General features: G+C 41.3%; 1 protein-coding gene across 8 annotated transcripts in view; it reads left to right on the forward strand.

The window, feature by feature from the left end:
• Nucleotides 1-390: 390 nt before the first annotated feature.
• AGFG1 (ArfGAP with FG repeats 1) overlaps nucleotides 391-20,482 on the forward strand; it is a 36,517-nt gene continuing 16,425 nt past the window's right edge. For 7 of the 8 annotated variants that reach the window (XM_064721657.1, XM_064721658.1, XM_064721659.1 and 4 more), the window contains exons 1-3: nucleotides 391-869; nucleotides 9,612-9,705; nucleotides 20,255-20,370. In XM_064721657.1, coding sequence (XP_064577727.1) covers nucleotides 703-869; nucleotides 9,612-9,705; nucleotides 20,255-20,370 — 377 coding nt within the window. In that variant the 5' untranslated portion in view covers nucleotides 391-702. Of the gene's footprint in view, nucleotides 874-9,611; nucleotides 9,706-20,254; nucleotides 20,371-20,482 lie in introns of all 8 variants that reach the window. The other variant, XM_064721664.1, reaches the window with a different exon arrangement.

Consider the following 20,482-nt stretch of genomic DNA (forward strand, 5'->3'; position numbering starts at 1 on the left):
TCCCGCTCTCCCCAGCCGCCTGAGCCCACTGCCCACGAGGGGCGGCGGGGACTGCCTGGCGCTCACCCCGCGGTGTGAGGGGAATAGCCCGCCCCGAGCACCCCGCTGAGCGGGAAGGCGATCCCCTCCTCCCCGAGGAAAGTCTAACACTTTTTATTGATATTTTTCCATCGGGATTCTCCACAGGACGCACCCCTGGCCCTCCCCACCGGGTCACGCGGGGTGACTCGGCCCCGCCGCAGGCGCCGCCCCGGGCCAGGGTCGCGGCGCGAGGGGACGGAGGGGGTGTAGTGCGCCCTCCCACATGGTAGGGGGCGCTGCAGCCGGCGGGCGCGCGGGGCTCCGCCGCCGCCGCCATCTCCTCGCTGAGCTCATAAAGGTGTCGCGCAGGTTCCGCCCGGGCTCGTCATTCCGCCGCCCCGGGCCCGGTGCCGCTGCCGCCGCCGCCGCTTCCCCTGAGCTGCGGCCCCCGCCCGCTCCCTCCCTCGTGGGGCTGCCGGTCCGCGTCAGCGGCCACCCCCTTCCCGTACCGGCCCGCCGGCAGGCGCCGGTTGTGCCCTCCCCGCCCCTTCCTCCCCTGTCTTCCCCTCACCCCCCCGCCCGCCCGGCCCCTCTCCCGCCGGCCGAGCCCCGGAGTGCCGCCGCCGCCGGGGTGTGAGCGGGGCCCGGCGCCGTGCCGGGCCGTCCCTCGCCGGCGGGGCCATGGCCGCGAGCGCCAAGCGGAAGCAGGAGGAGAAGCACCTGAAGCTGCTGCGGGAGATGAGCAGCCTCCCGCCCAACCGCAAGTGCTTCGACTGCGACCAGCGGGGCCCCACCTACACCGACATGACCGTGGGCAGCTTCGTGTGCACCTCCTGCTCCGGCATCCTGTGAGTGAGTGCGGGAGGGGACCGCCGGCTCCATCCCCCCGGCAGCGGTGACCTCCGCCCCCGGCCGCCGGGGCACGCGTTGCAGGGCGGCGGCGGCCGGGCGGTGCAGCCCCGCCGCGGCTCTCGCAGCGCCGCCGCTCCCCCCGCGCTCGCCCTTCCTGTTGCCGGCTCGGCCACGTCGGAGGGCAGCGGGCAGGGGGCTCTCCCGGGGAAGGGAGGGAGGCCGTCGGGAGCCTTTCCCGGGCGCGTTCGCTGGAAATCCCCGTCGGAGCCCCCGGTGCGGAGGTGGCCGCCGCTGGCAGGGTGTGCGGCGCTGGGGCGCACGGCAGCCCCGCGGTCCGGGGAGGCTCCTCCGGCACGTACGGGGAGCGCGCACGGGCAGCCCGAGCGCCGCCGCCCCACGGAGGGTGGTTAATGAAGCAAGTGTGCGACAATACTTGTGGAAAGGGAAGGGGCACGTGGCTTAGCAGTTCACTGTCATGATAGCCTTGAAGATGCGGGGATACTGACCCTGTCGTGAATGCGTTTACAGATATTATTTAAACGTTAAGTTAAACCACCAGCATGGTTTTATGTGCATCGAGTTCTGCTTGGTGATAGTTTGTAAGACAACCCTTTAAGCTCTGTCTCAGTCGAACTCCAGGCCCAGTGGTTTAAGAGGTTTGATCAGAAAAGTAGAAGCTGGCTGGGGTTTTTTGACTTTACATCGACTATTTCCTACAAGCTATATATATAAACCTGGGAAAGGGATTGGCTCTGATAAAGTGATTGCATTTTTCCTGTTCCTCATTCCTGTATGGGCCTTCCTACTACCCCTCCCTTTTCCACCCATCCTTCCCAGCGATAGTGTGTATGAAACTAAGAGTTGAGGTCAGTCAGTTGTGAATTTCATCACATATCCATAATTTGGGAGTCTTCAGTGCTGCTGTTTCCTTAGCTATATCCGTTTGCTTTTATATGATTCTGTAGCATTATGCCAATGGAATGGAGCAGAATCAGATTAACCAAAGAAGAAATAAATAGTATGTCAGAGGATACAGACTGGTGTTTCTAAAAAGCATTCAGGAGCCTGAACTAATTTCTGTCTCCTTACTACCCCAAACATCCCTTCAAAGTAAGGGCTTGTGTTTTAGAACAAAGTTGGTAATTATGTTGAAATGCAAAGCAAATATATTAGTTCTTTGCTGAATTTACATGAACAAACTGCCTTTTATACTAATAGCTAATTAGACTTGGAGTTCTTCTACTTTATGTAGGCTTCTGAACAGACTTGATGCAAATACAGAAAATACATTTAGGTTGTGAAATTGAAAAGAGACTCTAGGTTTTCACACGAACATGCCACTCAATCAGCCAGCTCTGGCTATTGTTTGCTCTCTTAGCAAACTGTTATTTGTGCTGGCATGTGAAACTATTTTAAGCTACTGCACTGAGCTTATTTAATGGTTGCACATGTTCTTGCTGGGTTAGACTGAAAGTGTGGTAAAGCTACACCATGAGAGTGTTTGAATTTATTTTTCAGGCTTCCTAACCTTAATAGACAAGTATATTGTGAATGCTGCTGAGATGCTTAGCGTGGGTTCAGAAGAGTCTGTTCCGTTTATCTGTTGGCTGGGAGGTAGGGACTCCTAACGCAGCCCAATTTACAGCAACCAAAGGGATGTACAGGCAGTGGAACAGCTCGTAAGCAGGAGACAGCTGCACTTGGTGTTGGCCATCACTTGGATGTTACCATGCTTAAAGGAGGAAGACTGTCTGCAAAAACATGGTTAATGTGTTGGTATTCCAATGAAACACAAATGGTTTTTTCATTCAAAATATGCAGTGTTTTTGTCTTGCTGCAAAAAAGCAACTGCAAACTATATGTTTGGTTCTTACAGCTAGTAACACCTACACTTATAGCTGGAGTAAATGACTATTAAGAGGACTTAGTTTCCCTTTAAAATAAATTTGGACTCATTCTTTCATGTCAACTTGGAAAAACTTCCATAGGTTGTGTGTGCAGGATTATATATATTGGTTAACACCTTATGACCTAGCCAGTGGTATGTTTATTTGTTAGTGATGAGACTTGGTGTAGATCATGTCTGTTTCATAACTGGAAACTTATTTTTAACACTTCCATGAGAACAGTTCTTCAAACAACTTGTTTATTTCCAAATACTTTTCACTGTAGAATTTCACGGTTTAGGGAAACGACTCGGGAACAAACAACATAATGGCAAATATAAAAGTACTGCTGCTTTTGTAGTTCTTAATGGCTGTTTGTGTTCTGCTTCATAGTACTTGCTTTACTGTAAGGTTTTAATAATCTTAGTACTTTATCTTGTTTATATGCTATGTGAATGGCTTGCATTGCTTCTTGTTTTAATTATTTTTTTCTAATCTGATACAGGAAGTATTCTTGAAGTCAGGTAGACCAGCTTTTTCAAGTATGAAGTGCTCAATGCAAGATTTAAATACTAGATTAAAAAGTCTCCTTCAGAAAGGTTTCTCAATTAACTCAAAGTGATTGCTAAAATCAGTATCATCTTAAATAAGTGTTATTCTAGATACAGTTAACTCTAAGCTCTTTAAAACTGTAGTATAACTTTTTTGCTAGTTTTCTGAAGTGTTTGTTCATTGTCCTGGCAAGGACTATCTAGTCACATCCAAAATCTTAATTCTGGATCCGTCCTGAATTTCCTTAAAGTATTTCATGTCTATCAAAAGAGTGGTGCTATGTATTACTAGATTTAGCTTTAAAAACCTACTATTCCCTCTACTGTTTCCCAAAATAGTATGTCTAGCTTTTTCATACACTGCTAAAAACAGTGACAGAACTAGTGGCTTTGCTAAAAAGATCTCTTTCTGACTTAATGTTGAAGGTGAATTTTGTCAAGTCAGAAGTGTGGGTGACAGGAGGTTTTTTTCATAGTACCTGGGGTTTAAGTGACTGGGTCAGACCAGGCTTAGCAGAGCAGAAGTTTTGCTGTGTAAAATGGTGCATGCAGGAGAAAGTTCATGCACAGTGCTGTGAATTTGCTTCCTCTTGAAATAGTTCCACTTGTCCCTTGTGTTTAAATTCTTCATGTGGGCAATAAAAGTGTGCGAGCATCACACAAGGTAACTCAAGTTTTTGGTGTTGTACAAGAATCTGAGATATCTGGAATTCTACACAGTTTGTGCCCTGAGAGTGGGAGGAGGTGCTCTGGAGGAGCAGTTGCTCAGGTCAAGATTACAGTCATACACCACAGGAAAATTTCTCTTTATTACAGCAAACCTGCATCTTGGGAGATGTTGGCAGGGAGATTATTTTGGTTTGACAGAAGTCCTTTGATTCAAAGGGTTGTGTTGGTAGCTATGACTATTGTTTTCCTGGATGCTCCCGTGTGGCCTGCTGACAGTGACATCCTTCCTTCCCTTTGTCTTATCAAGTGCCTCCCTGCCTTGTATCTCAGCTGTCTGTGCATCTCTGCTTTCAAGTACTTCTGTAGCACTCGCAGCCAGCCCGCTCCCAACTTTGATAAAAAGAACGTGTTTTTCAGTTCACCAACAGAAAATATCCCTGTTTAACAGTCTGCTTGCACATGTTTTGAATGATATAATTTTTTATTTTAATCTTGACTCTTTTTTGTATCTGCTGATGTGATAATTAAGGTGCTCCTATCCTTTCTCTCACTGCTCTCTTAACTCCCTCCCAACTTATTTAGGAAGTCTCTTGTTCAGCAACAAGGAATGTTTAGAGCATAGTAGGTACTTTGAGAAATGCTAAAGCCCTTTTATGCTAATTTTTTACAACTGTTGGCCTTCTTCTGGCTACTTGTAATGCTCCTAGTTGAAATTTTAAATTTAAAATTTTCATGGGTAGGGGACTTCTGTATTAGCCAGATAGAAGTATTTGATGGCTGCTGGAATAGTAACAAACGATAAAACCTCTGTGCAGTGGTGATAAGTTATTGTTCTTTACCTAGAATAAGTTTAGCAGAAATTTTAAAAGTCTAAATAAACAGTGCTAGAGTGAAGGTGATTGAGTTAGCATGACTTTGCAGTCCTTTTTTTCCTTTGGAGCCTGTTTGGAAAATGACTCCATGTGTCCTGGGCCTCTGTGTATGTGTAAATATATTTTTTTAAGGATATTTTTTGTGTTTTCAGTTGCAAGGCAGGAGAGCAAAGGAAATATGTCTATACCACATTGAACACTGTGCAGTTCAAAAAGAATGTTTGGTTATTTTTTAAGAAAAAACCTAAATTAATATTAACTCTGCTTCAAAATGTGTGTATGAGTCGTCTGCTATTAAAAATAAATGAGCTTGTGAGATGGCGGAGGGTCTCCAGGGAGGTCTACAAGTATCAGGAATGGCCAGTGCTGCTTGTATTCCTTTTTGCTAATTACAGTAACACAGAAATAATAATGAATGCTGTCACACTGGGTTTTCTGGTGCTTGTTTTCTGGACATCTGGGTGTGTGGGGTGCTCTGTGATGGCTCGGTATTTGACTTGCCTCTTTAACTTGCTGCATTTTAGGGGATCACATTTTGCTGGCTTAGGTTCGAGAAGGTGTTAGAATCTGATCCAGGGGACGTGAGCAGCGTTGAGCAGCCGTCTGCCCACCGTTCCTCCCTCGAAAGGGACCCTCTGTTCTGCCAGGGCTCACTCTTCACATTTTTCTCCCCTCCCAGCCCTAGCCTTTGCAGTCGGCCGCTCTGCCAACAATCACAAGTTCAACTATAATTTGCCGCTAAATTATGTTAGAAACAAATATCCACTGCTTGTTGACTGTGTTTTGAATGTTTAATGTTTCAACTGCCAGACTGCAGAATCCTGTGTCAGTGGCCTTAAAGCTTCCTTTGTTTGTGAGAGCAGCAGTTTAACAATGCCCTCTGGAGAACAGAGGTCTCATGTTCTCCGAAGCTGCCCCTGCGCTGAGCTGTGACTCAGTGAGGGTCAGTGGAGGAGCCTCTCGGGGCTGCAGTCTCTGGTCACAGTGCTCTTCCACAGAAATAATCGTTGCTGAGCGTGAAGAAGCTGGCAGTGATGAGTGGGATCTCTGTGTGGGATGTTCTAGCTCTGGTGTGCTGGTTAAGTGCAGATGGCAGAATTGTCTTACTCTGTCATCCTTCCCCGGGGCCTCTTGGGAGGAGAGAGCTGCAGTCTGGTGTAAGTGCTGAGGTGGCGTTTGGTTGCTGCCTTCCCCAGGAGCACTGTTGTAGGGAAGGGAGTAACTGCTACTGCTGCACAGGGGCAGGTTGCAAATACTTGTTCAGGGTCAATTTAAATTTAGGCATGGATAATTTGCACTAAGGGGCTGTAATCCATTTGTCCCCTGTTAAATACGGAGTACTGTAAAGCATTAGAACTGTGTGAAACACTTGTCAAATACAAGGAAAGAAACATTTTTCCTATGAAAAAGGAGATTTGGTAATTCCTCATAAGGGATAATTGTACTTGGCTGTCTACCAATAAGCTTCCCCCATATGTAGATGAGGTGTTAGTGAATCATTTGGGTCATTAAATAGTCTCTGTAAGGTAAGGAAGGGTTGGTCCTTGAATCCTGTTTCAAAAATTGCACAACTGCTCTGTTTTAGGGAAATTCCAGGCCATTCATGGATGTTAGTTAGAAATCATAAAAAAATAGTTTGCTGTTCTAACGGTAGAATCAAAGTAATTTTTCTAAGGAAGATAATGCTTGGGCTGTGTTTGCATGCAGCTTATTGTCTTGAATTCCTTGTTTTGGGCTGACTTCTTAGGCTGCTTTAGCTTAGGAGGAAGCTTTACATGGGTTCCCTGCATCCTTTGCCATATTCAATGGACATAAATACTTGAATGTACAGTATTGCAGCTTTATAGTTTACTTTAGATTATGGCTTTTGAAGTTTTGTTCAGAATTTCCAGTACCCCTGGACCACTGGACGTGGTGCTGTGCTTTCTTTCATCCTGCCAGACATCTGACACCTCTGTGTGGTGATCTGATCTTTAGGGGGGATGTCTTCCTTCTTTTAGCAGGATGGTGTAAGAGAAATGTGAATTCCTCTTATCCCATGTGGGTATAGTGTGTATAGCAGGAAACCTTATATGTCTGAACTCTTCACTGGAGAGAGAGGCATGGAGGAAGTCTCTGGTGAGATTTAACAAAGCCTTATCTAGGCCTCAACCACATTTAATATTGCTGCTTAATAGAGCTGAAGATACTGAAGATGTCAGTGTTTGTTGTAGTAAATGCTCTAAAGAGCCCTGGTAGATCAGTGTAGAGTAGGTAGGTCTTAGAGAACTTGTGCAGTGCCTTGAAATTGCAAACACAGGCACAACAGAGCACTTAAACTGTACTTACTGCAAAAAGGAATTTCCAGCAGGAGCTAGTGGGAAAGTTGAGATATACTGCCTGTGCTGAGAAACACGTGAATGTGTTAGTGAATAGCTCTGGCTTTTAAATAGCCGGTAAATAGTTTACAACTACCTAACTGTGCTGCTATTGTAATTACTAGGAGGAGAGTAAATTGAACAGACTAAGGCAGACAGAACTGCTTTTATACTTACTGTAAAAGCAGGGGACAGTAATTGTCATATAACATTTGATGGAGCAGATAGATCTGTGCGAAGTGCCAAGTGGATGCCAACTTTGTTTCTGTGCTGTCACTCAATATGTGATGCTACAAGTGCCATTTAGTGAAGTGTAATTACTTGCATGCACAGACTGAGAAGGTGTTTCTTTTAAAAGCCAAAAATAAGCAAAACCTAATCCTAGCACCAGCTCTGAAACAATGAATTTTAACTGCATAGAACTCCTACAGGTTTCTTTTAAATTACATCATCTTAAAATCAGTACTTACTTTAAAAAAACCCTCAGATAATATTATAGTATTTTAATAAATGTAGTTTATTTGTGGTGTAGATGATACAGCTAGATGAAAGATGTTAAATTAGTAGCTTTAATTTACCAAGAAATTTAAATATTTTGAGAGAAGATAGTTTAATCAACTATCATAAAACCTCTCTCACCAATTTCAGTGTAACTTCTACCTTGTCAAGGTGCTGAACTGTGGAGTCGAATGTCAGCTGCTCTGATTTCAAAAGTTTGCTGAAGCAAATGGTATTCTGTGAAACAAATTTTCGTATGCCTCTAGGTTTGGAAATGACTTCTGCTTTTAAGGTATTCAAAATGACTGCATTTCTTAGGAAAATACAATTAATTGTTTATCCAAGTGTTTCAAGCAGTGATTATCTCAAATTTGTTTGCTCATGAAACTTAGGCTAAAATGTTACTGCTTAGTGTTCTAAGCCATATTCAGCTTCTGATTAAAAATGTGGAATTCTTTAAAACAGGATCAGAATTGTCTTACAGGTACACTTGAATTCAGGTGTGGATGTGAATCTCCAAGCTAAATGCACAACAGTATTTTTCCCATTAGACTCACTTGGAAAACTTGAACTGCTAAAATTTTTCTGCCAAAGTTGCATTTAATGTTAATACTTGGAATATCAGATTTTTGTCATAGGCTGTTCTGATGGATAACAATTTAATTTATAGCTAACGCTCTTGAGATAATAATGGAGTTTTAAGAAATCTACTGGCTGTCCTAAATTAGATGTCAGTGTCTTTTTGTTGTGTTTTTTCTTTTTTCTTACAAGCAATCTGAACCAAATTTAGAATTAAAAGTGTAGGGACAAATAGAACCAATACAGTTGATTTTCTTAGTGATTTGTTGGGCCTGCATTGCATCCTTGGAAAGCTTTTTGTGTGCTTTGATATCTCATGGTTAGTGTATATGAATTGTTTTTAAGATGGTATTTCAGAAATCCAGGCCTGATTAACCCAAGTGTTAAACTGGCCCCTGGTACTGCCTGTGGGATGCGGGATGGGATGTTCTTGCATCCACTGGGCACAGCACAGCTTGGCTCTGATTGGAAGCAGCTGTGGGCAAAAGCAGCAGTAGCTAGCATGTGTTTGAAGGAGGAGCTGGAAAAGAAAGCAAGCTGTGCTTACCCTGGTGCTGCTGCTCAGCGTGTTTGCTGTGTGTGCTCGCAGGCCGTGGCTGAGCTGCGTGTGACAGTGTCAGGCTGCTGGAGTGCTGCTGGCCCTGCTGTGGCGTGGATGTGAGAGCTGCCAGGCTGGGCTGCTCACGTTTGAGCTGTGCCATTAGCAATGGCATCTCCCATTGGGAGCACACTAAAACCTGTGTCATTTTGCTTTTGTTCTGGTTACTTCAGTAGTGTTCAGGAGGAGGAGGAAGCCCCTGTGAGTTCTCGGGGCAAAATGTAAACCATAAAAATATGCTGTGAGGAAACAGGAAGTGTAGGTTAAAGCAAGAGAAAAATACTGAGCTGGGCAGTTTAGCTTGAAGAAATCTAGTTACTGTGTAGAAGTTGTAATAAGAGATCAAAGTGTGGAAAGAGTTGGAGGAAAAGGAAACTACAACCAAGATACCCAAGAGTGAGAGACAAAAGGTAGAGGCAAGGGTGAAGCAGATTAGGATTTAAAAAAAAGTCTAATTTTGTTTTCTTAAATTGCATGGAAAGTGCCTGAGTAACTTGGCATGAACAATTGTGAATATTGGTCTCCCCGAAGTTCTGTTACTCAGCTTTGTATACTGTGTTACTTGAGAAGAGCTTACACAGCCTTAAGTTGTATGGCAGTACCAAGAATGAGTGTGCTCTACAGAGATGGCTCCTGATTTTAAAGCTGTCTGACTTCTAGCTGTAGTGTTAAACGTGATTGTATGGTGACAAATTCCCCAAGTGCTGAACACCTCTTTCTTCTTTCAGGCGGGGCTTGAATCCACCCCACAGAGTGAAGTCGATTTCAATGACTACGTTCACACAACAGGAAATAGAATTTCTGCAGAAACATGGAAATGAAGTAAGTGTAATTTGGAGAATAAAGTGGGTTTGGCACTTTAGTATTAAGGTTGAAAACACTACTTAAAGAAAACTTAGGATTTTTTGTTTCAGGTTTTTTTTTTTTTTGGCAAAATCTAGACAGAAGTCTTTTGAAGCCAACATAATTTGAAATGAGACTTTTGAAAAGCTTATTTCATTGAGTAGCTGATCATCATAATGTTATTGCCCAACCCAGACAATCCAGATTCACATGATCAGTATTTCTGAATTGAGTTTCCTTTTGATTTTGCATAAGGCAATATGCAGCCACTTTTTTTTTTCCCTGTAAGCTCAGAACTTGAAACTGACTGCAGCAGTATTTACTGAAAGAATGTAGTGTGCCAAAAATAAATACAAAAGTGCAGCTTGTAACTGTATTTCTGCACACTTGGTGTCAGAAAGTCTTCTAGTAGTTTTAATACTTAATAAAATAATAATAATTAATTTATAATTAATAATAAATAATTTAAATACTTAATAAAAGTATATCCATATAATTACATATGTGTGTTAAAGTCTATCCATATTGAATGTTCTTGGACAGAAGGAGGAAAGGGAGAAATTGTTATCTAGTGAGTAGTTTGTGGCAGCTTTGAAGGGGACAAGTTCTAGCATACTGACTTTTTGTTCCTTTTAATAGGAGGAAAAATCTGAGGTAGATGTTGGATTGACTCTGTGGGAATACATGGAGGTGTTGAGCCCTGGATGTGGCTATTGCTGACTTCAGTTTGAGGGTGTAGTTTGTGTTTTAATGACATGCTGGAGCCTTGAGGATTTTAGAGGCAGATTTTGCCTCTGTTCAAACTAGATAAGGTTCTGCTTCACATTGATTGCATCTGTACCCTGGTTAGTAGAACTATTGATTGTAGGCTAGAGTGTGTTTTATTAGTGTGCTTTTGTGAAGCTTTGTGAGGATAAATCCCATCATTCAGTAAAATGCTGATACTTAACTTTCTTAAAGTTGGTCCATTCATAACTGTCAGGTTGAAGAATGAAAACAGAAGTAGTAATTTCTTTTTCTGCCCTGGTAAACATGTGTTATTTGTTGAAATGACTGTTAGTGCCTGATTCCTTTAGACAGAGCTAGAACAAGGCCTGAACTCTCCCAGACTTTATAAAATATTCTTGATGGCTTAGGTTGGTTGGGCTTTTTAAAACTGTAGAGCATTGCATATGTGTGTGTGTGTATGTATAGAGCATATATTAGTCACTATTACTGACTTTTTGCATAAGGAAATTTAATAAACAATCATCTGTGGATTCACATAGAGTGTGTTGGAGGCTCCTTCCATAAGATTAGATTGTAAACTTCAGCTTTGCTTTAAGCTTCACAAAGTGTAAAGGAAAACATGTGTTTGTAGCTCCCTCCCTGTATTTGTTTTAATTTCATTTCTTACTAAACTACTATGTCTAGAGATGGCTTTGAGTTTGTTTTCACTGATCTGGAACCTTGAGTGATCCCTTCTCAACTGATTAGTGTGGCTGTCCTCATAGCCATGACTAGTCTGTTAATCTTAATGATTTAGTTGATACATAGTTTATTATTGACATTAAAAAAACCACAGACCTCTGCAGTGCTACTCTGTTTCTAAAGCAGAGATCTTTGCAATTGTAGTACTCTAATTAAAGAATTGTAATGATTTAAATGAGCTGCCTCATAAATGAAGATGTCCTTCTGAGTTTAGTTTTAGGTTGATTATTGCTTTAATTCTTAAGTAGAACTGAATAGACACACTAAGTGCTGATGGTACATTTTTAGGAGTGCTCAAATATTGAACAGAAATGATTATTGTTTTAAACACTGTTAGGAGTTTAAAACCTAGTTAAGCATGTTGTTGTACTTTATGTTGCAGTAGTTAAATAGGCATTTTGCTTTCTCATGTAGTATTTGGACTTTGGAATACTTATCTGCAGATAAGATAATGTATTGGACAGAGGAAATTCGTCTGACAAAACCCCCCATTTTTTTGCCTTGCTTAGCTTTTGTTCAGTGTAGGAGGCTCTTGTGTGTATAGGAAGAAAGGAAATTGCCCAAAATAAGACTTTTCAAACATGGAATTGTCCAGTATCAACAGTTATAACAATTTTATAGCGATACATATAAAAAGAAGCTCAACTTTTTTTGGCAATCTATCATGTTTAACTTCCATTTTTCTGTAACTTCTAAAATACTTTCATTCCTACTTTCTTGTTCTAGTCTTTCTCCAGCATTGCCCAGGCCTCTGTGATAACCTTTCTTGCTTCCAGATGAGTAGGTCATGGTTGTACAATAGGGATCTTGTTCTGAATACAAAGTAAAATAGCAAGAAAACTTCCATGAGATAAAGTAGTTAAGGTGCTGAGTTGTTCTTAAAGGAAGTAATTTTCCACTCTCATTTAAAGGGTATTTATAAGGTCAGTGTGGTGTATGAGGTTGAAGTCCTGTAAAACAGCCCAACCACCCAAACTAAACAAAGAAACCCCAAAATGCTTCATAATATTTTAAATACCAACTTTTCCCCAGTTGTTGTAAATGTCCCTCTTTGTGGCACACATGGGTGGAACATTCAGTTACTGAAAGGCTTCTGCAAAGCAGCTGCTTCAGGGAGAGATTATGCAGAGCAGCTCTTCCTTAGGTGAGGCACCATCCTCTTCCCCACATGTGCACATTCTAAAAAAATTCTGGCACAGGTAGCTCGAAAATTATTAAATTATTTTTAATGAGTTTTTACTGCTTCAAACAAAGTTTTGAATCCTTGTACTGTATTAGAAGACACCTGTATTTTGGTGTTGCTGACTCATCTGGAGGTACAAACAGCTGAGCAGTCTCCAGTTGTGCTTGTGTTGGGATTAGGTCACTGTAGCAAGAATGGAGGCATCTTCCAGCTGACATTCCTCAAGTGCCTTCTGAAATCCTTTTGAAGGATAAAGGCAGTTCTGACTCACTGGGTAGGGTTTTTGTCTCCTTGCTGTCTTCATGAAGAGCAATGTGAGGTATTTTCACATTTTCTCCTTAGGAATAACGAGTTGAGAGTGAAATGGAGATGTGTCTGTTTGAATACTCATCCTCAAATGATGCTGGTGCTGATTTGGCCTCTGATTCAGTTGTGCAATGGTAGTAGGAAGTGAACTTGCTGTTTGAAGAAAGTGGAGGTGGTGCTAATCTCCTGTTGCCATTATAGCTGTGACTATTTATTCAGAAACTTTTCTTCTAAGATGAAGAATAGTATTATGAGGCAAACCAGTTACAGAGTTAATTTTTCTCCTACCCTTTTGAAAGATGACAGGTATTTTATAACCTTTCCAAATAACCCATTCTAATATGCATGTGGTTGAAGAACAGAATCTTGATGGTCCTGGATTTAGAAAATCTCTGCTACTCTGGGGCAAAGACCATGTTTACCTGAGCAGAATACATGAAGGTATGCTCAGCTGCTTGGAGTTATTTTAGTAGTGCTGAATTTTGGTGCCAGTTTTCCTGACTCTCAGTAGCACCTGTGCAAGTGCCTGTTTCCTGCACTCTTGCAGAACTGGCAGCAGTCTGAGCCTGGTTCAGAGCTGGTGTTTGGTCAGACCAGAATGCTTCCCTAGAATCTCCTGTAGTGTGGAATGTGGCCTGGACACCCTGGAGAGAAAGGAGCAGTCCTGAGCTGGAGCTGATGAGTGCTGACAGCAGGAGCTGTGCACTCAGGTGTCCTTGGAGTACATTGCTGGTTCTGCTAATACCATACACAGATCCATGAGCTGATTGTGTGTAGAACAATGTCTTTGTTAGCTGGATTTACTGCCTTCACTCTGCTTATGAAACCACTATCACTTCTGGACCCAAACTGCCTTTGAAATTAGTACTCTGGCAGTATAAAATTCTTGTAACCTACAGAAATTAATGAATAATATTGACATGAGAAGTGCAGGATTACTAAACAGAGCTATAACTTGCTTACATAAAGAAACTGTTTCCAAATCTTTCTTCCTGTAGGGTGTTATGTTTTGGAACATAGTTTTGTTGTGTGGTAATGTGCAGTTCTTTGCACTGCCAGCATTATATTTGGTGCATAACTGAGGATATTTTATTGGCAGGGATGGGGAGAAGAAGAAATCTAATTTGGCATTTACCAGCCTTCTGAAAGGTATTATCTTGTTAGAGCTTTTTAAACTAGACTGACACATGTAATCTTCCTATGCAGTGGTATGTCTGGGTCTGCAGAAGTGTTGCAGGTCAAGTAGTGTGCTTTTTCCTAGGTTGGAGTGCAGCTCCTATCAACACAAGCATGTGTCCTGTGAGAGCTTTTCCTTGCCTTGCTGCCTTCATCACATACAGGAGCGGGAGGCTTAATGAGCAAGAACTTAACTTTGCTGGCCTGACTGAATTTTTATTCTTCCTGACTAGCACAGCTGTGCTAAGAGGAGTTTCTGAAGTGTGGTGGCTCAGTGTGTTGTGTAAGCAGAAGGCCTTTGTCTCTCCCATATCCGCCTTTCCCCACACACTGGAGATCTCTATCAGTGAAGTAGTTATAACATGGCAAAACTTGGTTTGGTAGTTGAAATACAAAGCACTGGAATAGAAATAACTGAAGTCTCAGATTCTCAGTGTTTCTGCAAAATTTAGTGGATAGTGCTTATTCTTTTCTTAAGTAGCAGTTTTTTAGTAGGCCTGTTCTTTCCTACTTGCCCAACTCTAAAAGCACACAGGAAAAAACCCCAAAACATGTGAACAAATGTAAAGCAAACCAAAAGCTAATTTTTTATGGAAAACAGGTACATGTATTTTCCTTTTAGTCTTGGAGCTCTTCTTGGAACTCCTGGAAGCATGAAGTGTTACTGGAGGCTGGGTTTTAAACCAGAAACCTTTCTGATTAGCTTTGTGGTGTGCCAGATGTGCACTGAATGGGATGTGTTCTTTGTTGCTTTCTGTCGAAGCTGAAAACAAAGGTAATTTCTCAAAGTGCAGGGCTACAAATGTAAATACGGTATGGAAAACCTGATGTATGGTAAATATAACTACTCTGGGGAAAAGAGTCTCAGATGGAATAGCTGTGGAGTGCATATTCAGGGAAACCAATGCAATGAAGAGAAATATAGGTAAAGGCGTTATTATAACATACAATATGCACTTGGCCCAATTTCTCCTTTCAATGATATATTTAAGTTACAGAAACTCACAGTTTCTGCCTTGCTACCTCCTGGGTTTTTATCTAGGTCAGGGTGAGTAGGTTGATGCTGGTTGTGATTCTCTTTCCCTCTTTACTTCATGCTGTACTTGCTGATCTAATTCTGAATGTCCCAGTATCTGGTTGCCAAGTGTCTAATGACATCCCTTGCAGGACTGGAGCTTGTTGGCAGAGGACAGGTACTATCCTTCCCAAAGCAGTTGTAAAGGGATTCTCATGAACTCTTAAATTCCATGAAGACAACTGCTGAATCTTGGTATCTACTTATTGTTATCTGACAAGGTAAAACTTTGCTTTTTGTTTTAAAACCTGCTTGATTTTTGCAGGCCCCAGAGTGTAGTAGGGGCAAAACTTCAAAGTATTGCTTCTGTCAAGCCTTCAACAAAAGTAGACTTTCAAATGCTGCATACGCTTAGTCATTCTGACTTCAATGCTCTCCTTTTTTTTTTCCTCTGCTCTGTTGGTGAACCAGTGGGACATGGACTAATTATACTTTTCAGGGACAGTGGACAATGATTATGGATTGTTGGATATGTTCCACTGTTTCTAGGGGCTTCCACATAACTTGAATGTTTACTCTTGGCTCCAGCTTGTCAGGCTCTTCTCTAAGCAGACCATTTTATTTGATAGAGCTGTGATTATCAAAAGGAGGAGTATAGCAAAGCTTTCAGCAAATAAACAGAGCTTTTGAGCACAGGCTTATTTGTGCTGCTGTTGCAGAAAGAACAATATTAATATTAAATGGCTGAACCAGAGTATTCCCAATGAGATGGTGCAATGTAGAAGGATTTCAGAAAGGCATAGAATTTTTAGGCCCACTACCTTAATAGTAGTGTTGTGTAATTGTGTGGTGAGTTGGGATGATGGTTCATATATTACCTGTAAAAGCAAAGGAATGAGTAATTCTGTTAAAATGGGACTGAAGATGTGTCATACAACTTGAACAGTAGCATTTTCTGAATGAGCTCTGCAAGTGTGATTTATATATGGAGCTGTTAGAGGGGTGGTTTGAAATACATACTCCTTGGGATATCAAGTTCAAATTTCTCAAAACATATGTTTTCAAAATGACCTAAAATTGTGAACAATTACTTCCTTGGATTTTTTTTTCAGATAGTGAATTTGTATTAAATAATGTGTTTAGTAGAGTAGCTGCTTGTTTAAGGCCTGGGTTTGTGCAGGTTTATATTTGCTTTAATGCCTTTTTGCAGTTTCTCCCTGCTCCCATGTCCTGCAAGTAATGCCCTGCAAGAGTGAGCCCATGCTGTGGATGGCTGTGCTGAGTAACTGTGGGAGTAGCTGTGCTCTTCAGGTGTCCTGCCTGGGCAGCTCTTGGGCCAGACAGAACATAGCTCTGAAGCTTGTGATGAGGTGTTGGCAACTAAAGTTGCCAGATCTTTCTGTAGTTGTACTGGTTTTTTATTGCTGTTGTAATGAATCTTTTGGTATTTATCCAATTCAGATGGTGAATTAGTCGGGAGTAATCAGGGTACCAAAGGTATAAATGCTGAGTAATCTTCCCCCACCATAAACAACAAGTTTTATGGCATAAGTTTCTCTGATATTTTTCACAAGAGTAACTTTTGAATAGCTTTGAAACAAAAAATATGATGACCTGATCAATAAAAATAGAGCAAAAAAATTTCTCACAGCAAACTCCTTTCTTTGCACAAGATTCAGGACTGTTGGTGACTTACTTTAAAGTGACTGTGGACAGATAGCCACTTGAAGAAAACACAATTACATGATGTGAGTTCTGTCTTTGTAAACAGTATTTTTTAAATTTTATTTTTCAATTTTCATTTCATCCTGTGGTGTTGCACAGCTCTCTGCCATTTGTGTTTTTTTAGATGGCTGAAAATTGTTTTGTGGTTCACTTGAAGCATAATCAATGCAGTGTTGTGGGTCCCTGTCAAGTCAGATGATGGTAGCAGAAGTATAGCTAGACAGAGCACACAGGTCACCAGCAAACAAGGGAAGACAACGAGCCTTTTATTGGGCTCTGAATGCCTGCTTGGAATGGCTGCTGATGTTGAAAGCATTGTGTGCTGCTTCAGACAGAAATATGTGCCTTTCCATGCTTTCTGGTGTGCTTCTAAAACTTCATAAGATACAGCTTTCCAAAGGATTTAAGTCACAATTGTGTAGGTTGGAAAAAACCTTAAGATCATCAAGCCCAACTGTAGTAGGAAGACAAAACAGCCTTTTTTTGGCATAAGCATGGTCTGAAATGCCCTTATGAGGATGTGATTTACCCTTCGTATTCCAGTCATGTTGTACACCCACTTACAATCTTATGGTTTCTTTCCATCATTCCCACTAATCCAGACTACTCTTATCTATTGTGGGTGTCTGGTTTTGGTTTAAGACTGATCCATTTTAAGAACATTTAAGAAATTGTACTTCCTCTGATAACTCTTAGGTTAAGAAACCTAGATGGAATTTAATTTGCATTTGGTGTGGTAAATGTTTTACACTGCTTTTGTACAGCTCCTGCAGTCAGACTCTGGTACAATGAGAATGTCTTGCTGAAGAGTGTGTGACTAAGTAGGCTCTTTGGCTTAGTGGTTGTCCATTAATAAAATTGTACATGGTAGTAAAATTGGTTGCCCATTTAGTAAAACTGTTCTCTGTGCTACCAGCAGCAGAAGAACCCAGAGTGCCGGGCAGTTTGTTTAAATTAATTACAGTAGTGACTTAAGGCATATTCCACTTGTTACTTCCTTTTGTGGTTAGGTATTTAGAAGGAATTAGTTGCTCCAGGAAACACTTTTGGAAGCCTGAAAGGTTTTCTGAAGGTTTGCAGAAATTGCAGTGCAATGGCAAGAGCTGATGCCTTTAAGAAGCTTGCATCATTTTAAACGAACAGGTGTTTGTTCAGCACAGTCCTCCTCCGTTCCTCTTTGCATATTCATAGAACTGGATCTACTATGGCTCTGTAGCTGCTAATGATCTGGAGTCACACAGCACCTTGTTTTCTGAGTCCCCACAGAAACTGCCTGTAGTGGTCATGATGGCCTGAGACATTGACACGGAGCTGTGGTGGTATTTTTTTGTTTGGATTGTTTGTTGTGGGAGTTTTTGTTTGGTTGTTTTGAGGGTTTTTTGTTTGGTTTTCTTCCCCCCTTACTCCAAATGCTTAGGCACTTCAGGGGGAATGGAAGATGAAGCAGAAAACTGGGAGGGAGAAATATGAAAAACTGGGTTGTGGTTTGTTGCTGTGAGTTGATCTCTAGGTCTCAATGGTAGCAGTGACATGGTAATTGTGATGAGTTTCTTTGATCTGACTTGTTTTGGATGGCAGGAGAAGCAGAAGTAATTGGATGGTCTGATAAGGGTGGGGAGGAGGCCTCCTCTGTCACTGGCCAGCACATCTCAGGCTGGATGCAAACTGATTGTCATGGTAGAGCCCCAGGTGTTACAGGGCTGCGTGCAGAATCAGCTGGGGGCTGTTGTAACATTTGTCTTTCTGCTTGTCTGAAATTGAGCCCAATTTTTCTTTTCTTCAGTATTTCCTGATGTTCTTTCCAATATTGAAGTTGGGGTTGGGGAGGGACTGTGTAGATTTGAGCACCACCAACTCCTGCTGCTAGAGATTCTGTAAATAGCCACAAGCAGGACTTCTCTTCCTCCTAGCAATCATATGACTGCTGCTTGTATAGTTATACTCACAAATCTAAGTATGGAAATACTACTGCTGGCTCACTTCAGGCTATTCACTGCAAGTTTAAAGCTACACACATAAATATTCTGATTTTATATATTTTGTCACCAAAAATTAGTGAAAGATTGATACTGTTAAAACAGTGATTCTTGATATTAGCTTTTACTTTAGAACAGACTTGTGACTTTTTTGACTAAGTTTGTCTTCTAATTTCGTATGAAGATGTATTAAATAATTAAGCTTCATTTTATCTATTACTATCCTGTAAATGACTGTTTAATTTTGAGAATTCAAATCAGTGCGTTGAACTTGATCCTGTTGTGGAGTACAATTGCAGAATGAATGCAGAGTTGCTGAGTTTGAGGTAGTAACTACTGATCTTAGCTCTAAATTAGCTATATAAATACTCATTTAAAAATATCTTTTTATCATTAGATCTGTTTCCTGTTGTTGTTTGTCTCTATCCAGTAGGATGATGATAATGTTGGTAATAAGGACTGTTAGGTGTTGAATATGCAGTTGGACTATTTAGAGCTGAAACATCAAAAATGAAATACATAGTTAGGATGTCTGCCTGATCTCTCTAATGCTGAGCAATCTTGGAAATGACCTATAAGATTTATCATGTTTGCCAAGTAGTTTGGGGAAGATGCTGAGGTGGGAGTATCACAGTGTCTACCTTGATTTGGCAGCTTTCAGAGCAATCAGTTTTGTAGCTCCTGGTTGTTAGAGCCTGAAGGTCACTGGGGACAATGTTGAAAACCTGACACTTGCAGGGATAGAGGGCATGTTTGTAGTAGGCAGGTAGGAGGCATGGTCGGGGCTATTTCAGAAAGGGTGTGGGAAGAAAAGGTATGCATCATAAAAACAAAGCTTTTTTGACTCTGCTTCTCTGGAAGAAACCTGTTCTAAAAGGGCACTGTGATTTTTGAGGGCAGCTAATGTTTGGTGTTATTGTTTGGGTGCATATTCAGGTTACTTGCAGAATAGTCTGAAGGGCTTAAAACATTTAATGTTAAAACTCCTACATCTTCTTTAGTTTTGAGAACACCTTTCCTCTTGTTTTGCTCAAGAATTAAAGCTTGAACATACTGAGAATTTTGCAAGTGGTTAAACTTCTGCTCACTCACAACTACAATTAGAAAATGAAATTGGAACAAGAGTATTTTTACCCCTTATCTCATACCATCACTCATATATGGTATTGTAGAAACTGCATCATGGTAACAAAGGCTGTTGAAAAAACAGTTCTTGTACTCAAATAGTAATTGAAAGTATAAATACTGAACCTTGGATTCTTTAAAATCTACCATTTGAGGCTTAAGGCATATGGAATCTGTTGAAACAGTTTAAGCCCTGAAGTATGGTAAGGGAATGTGTAGAATTAGGTGAAGGAGAAGAATTTTAAAGATTGCAAGTAGAAGTCAGGTGCTTTGCATTTCATGAGCACATTCTACAAATACTTTGCAAAAGGAGTGTTGAATGATGAAATTGGATGCTGGGATCTGCTTGCCCTGCTGTGACAGGCAGCTTCAGGTATTTAGACCAGTACATGATGCGCCAGTCAGTTGTTACAGCAACTCAGTCTGGAATATAAATTATGCAGCCACACACTTTAATGGTTTAATGTATTAACAATAGTAAACTTATTTAAGTTTTGAATTAAGGAATTTTCTCTGATTAATCTGTGTTGTTGTGGTTTTTTTTTAATTAAGGTGTGCAAACAGATTTGGCTCGGCCTATTTGATGATAGATCATCAGCAATTCCAGACTTCAGGGATCCACAGAAAGTAAAGGAATTTCTACAGGAAAAATATGAAAAGAAAAGATGGTAAGATACCTTTACTATTATAAAGATTGCCCCTATGATGAGGAGTGAAGATGGACTGTTTGCTCTCATTTTGAATGTTATTTCCTTCTTTGAATCTGCACTTTAGACCAGA

Source organism: Zonotrichia leucophrys, chromosome 9 (assembly GCF_028769735.1).
Source record: "Zonotrichia leucophrys gambelii isolate GWCS_2022_RI chromosome 9, RI_Zleu_2.0, whole genome shotgun sequence".
Lineage (NCBI taxonomy): Eukaryota > Metazoa > Chordata > Aves > Passeriformes > Passerellidae > Zonotrichia > Zonotrichia leucophrys.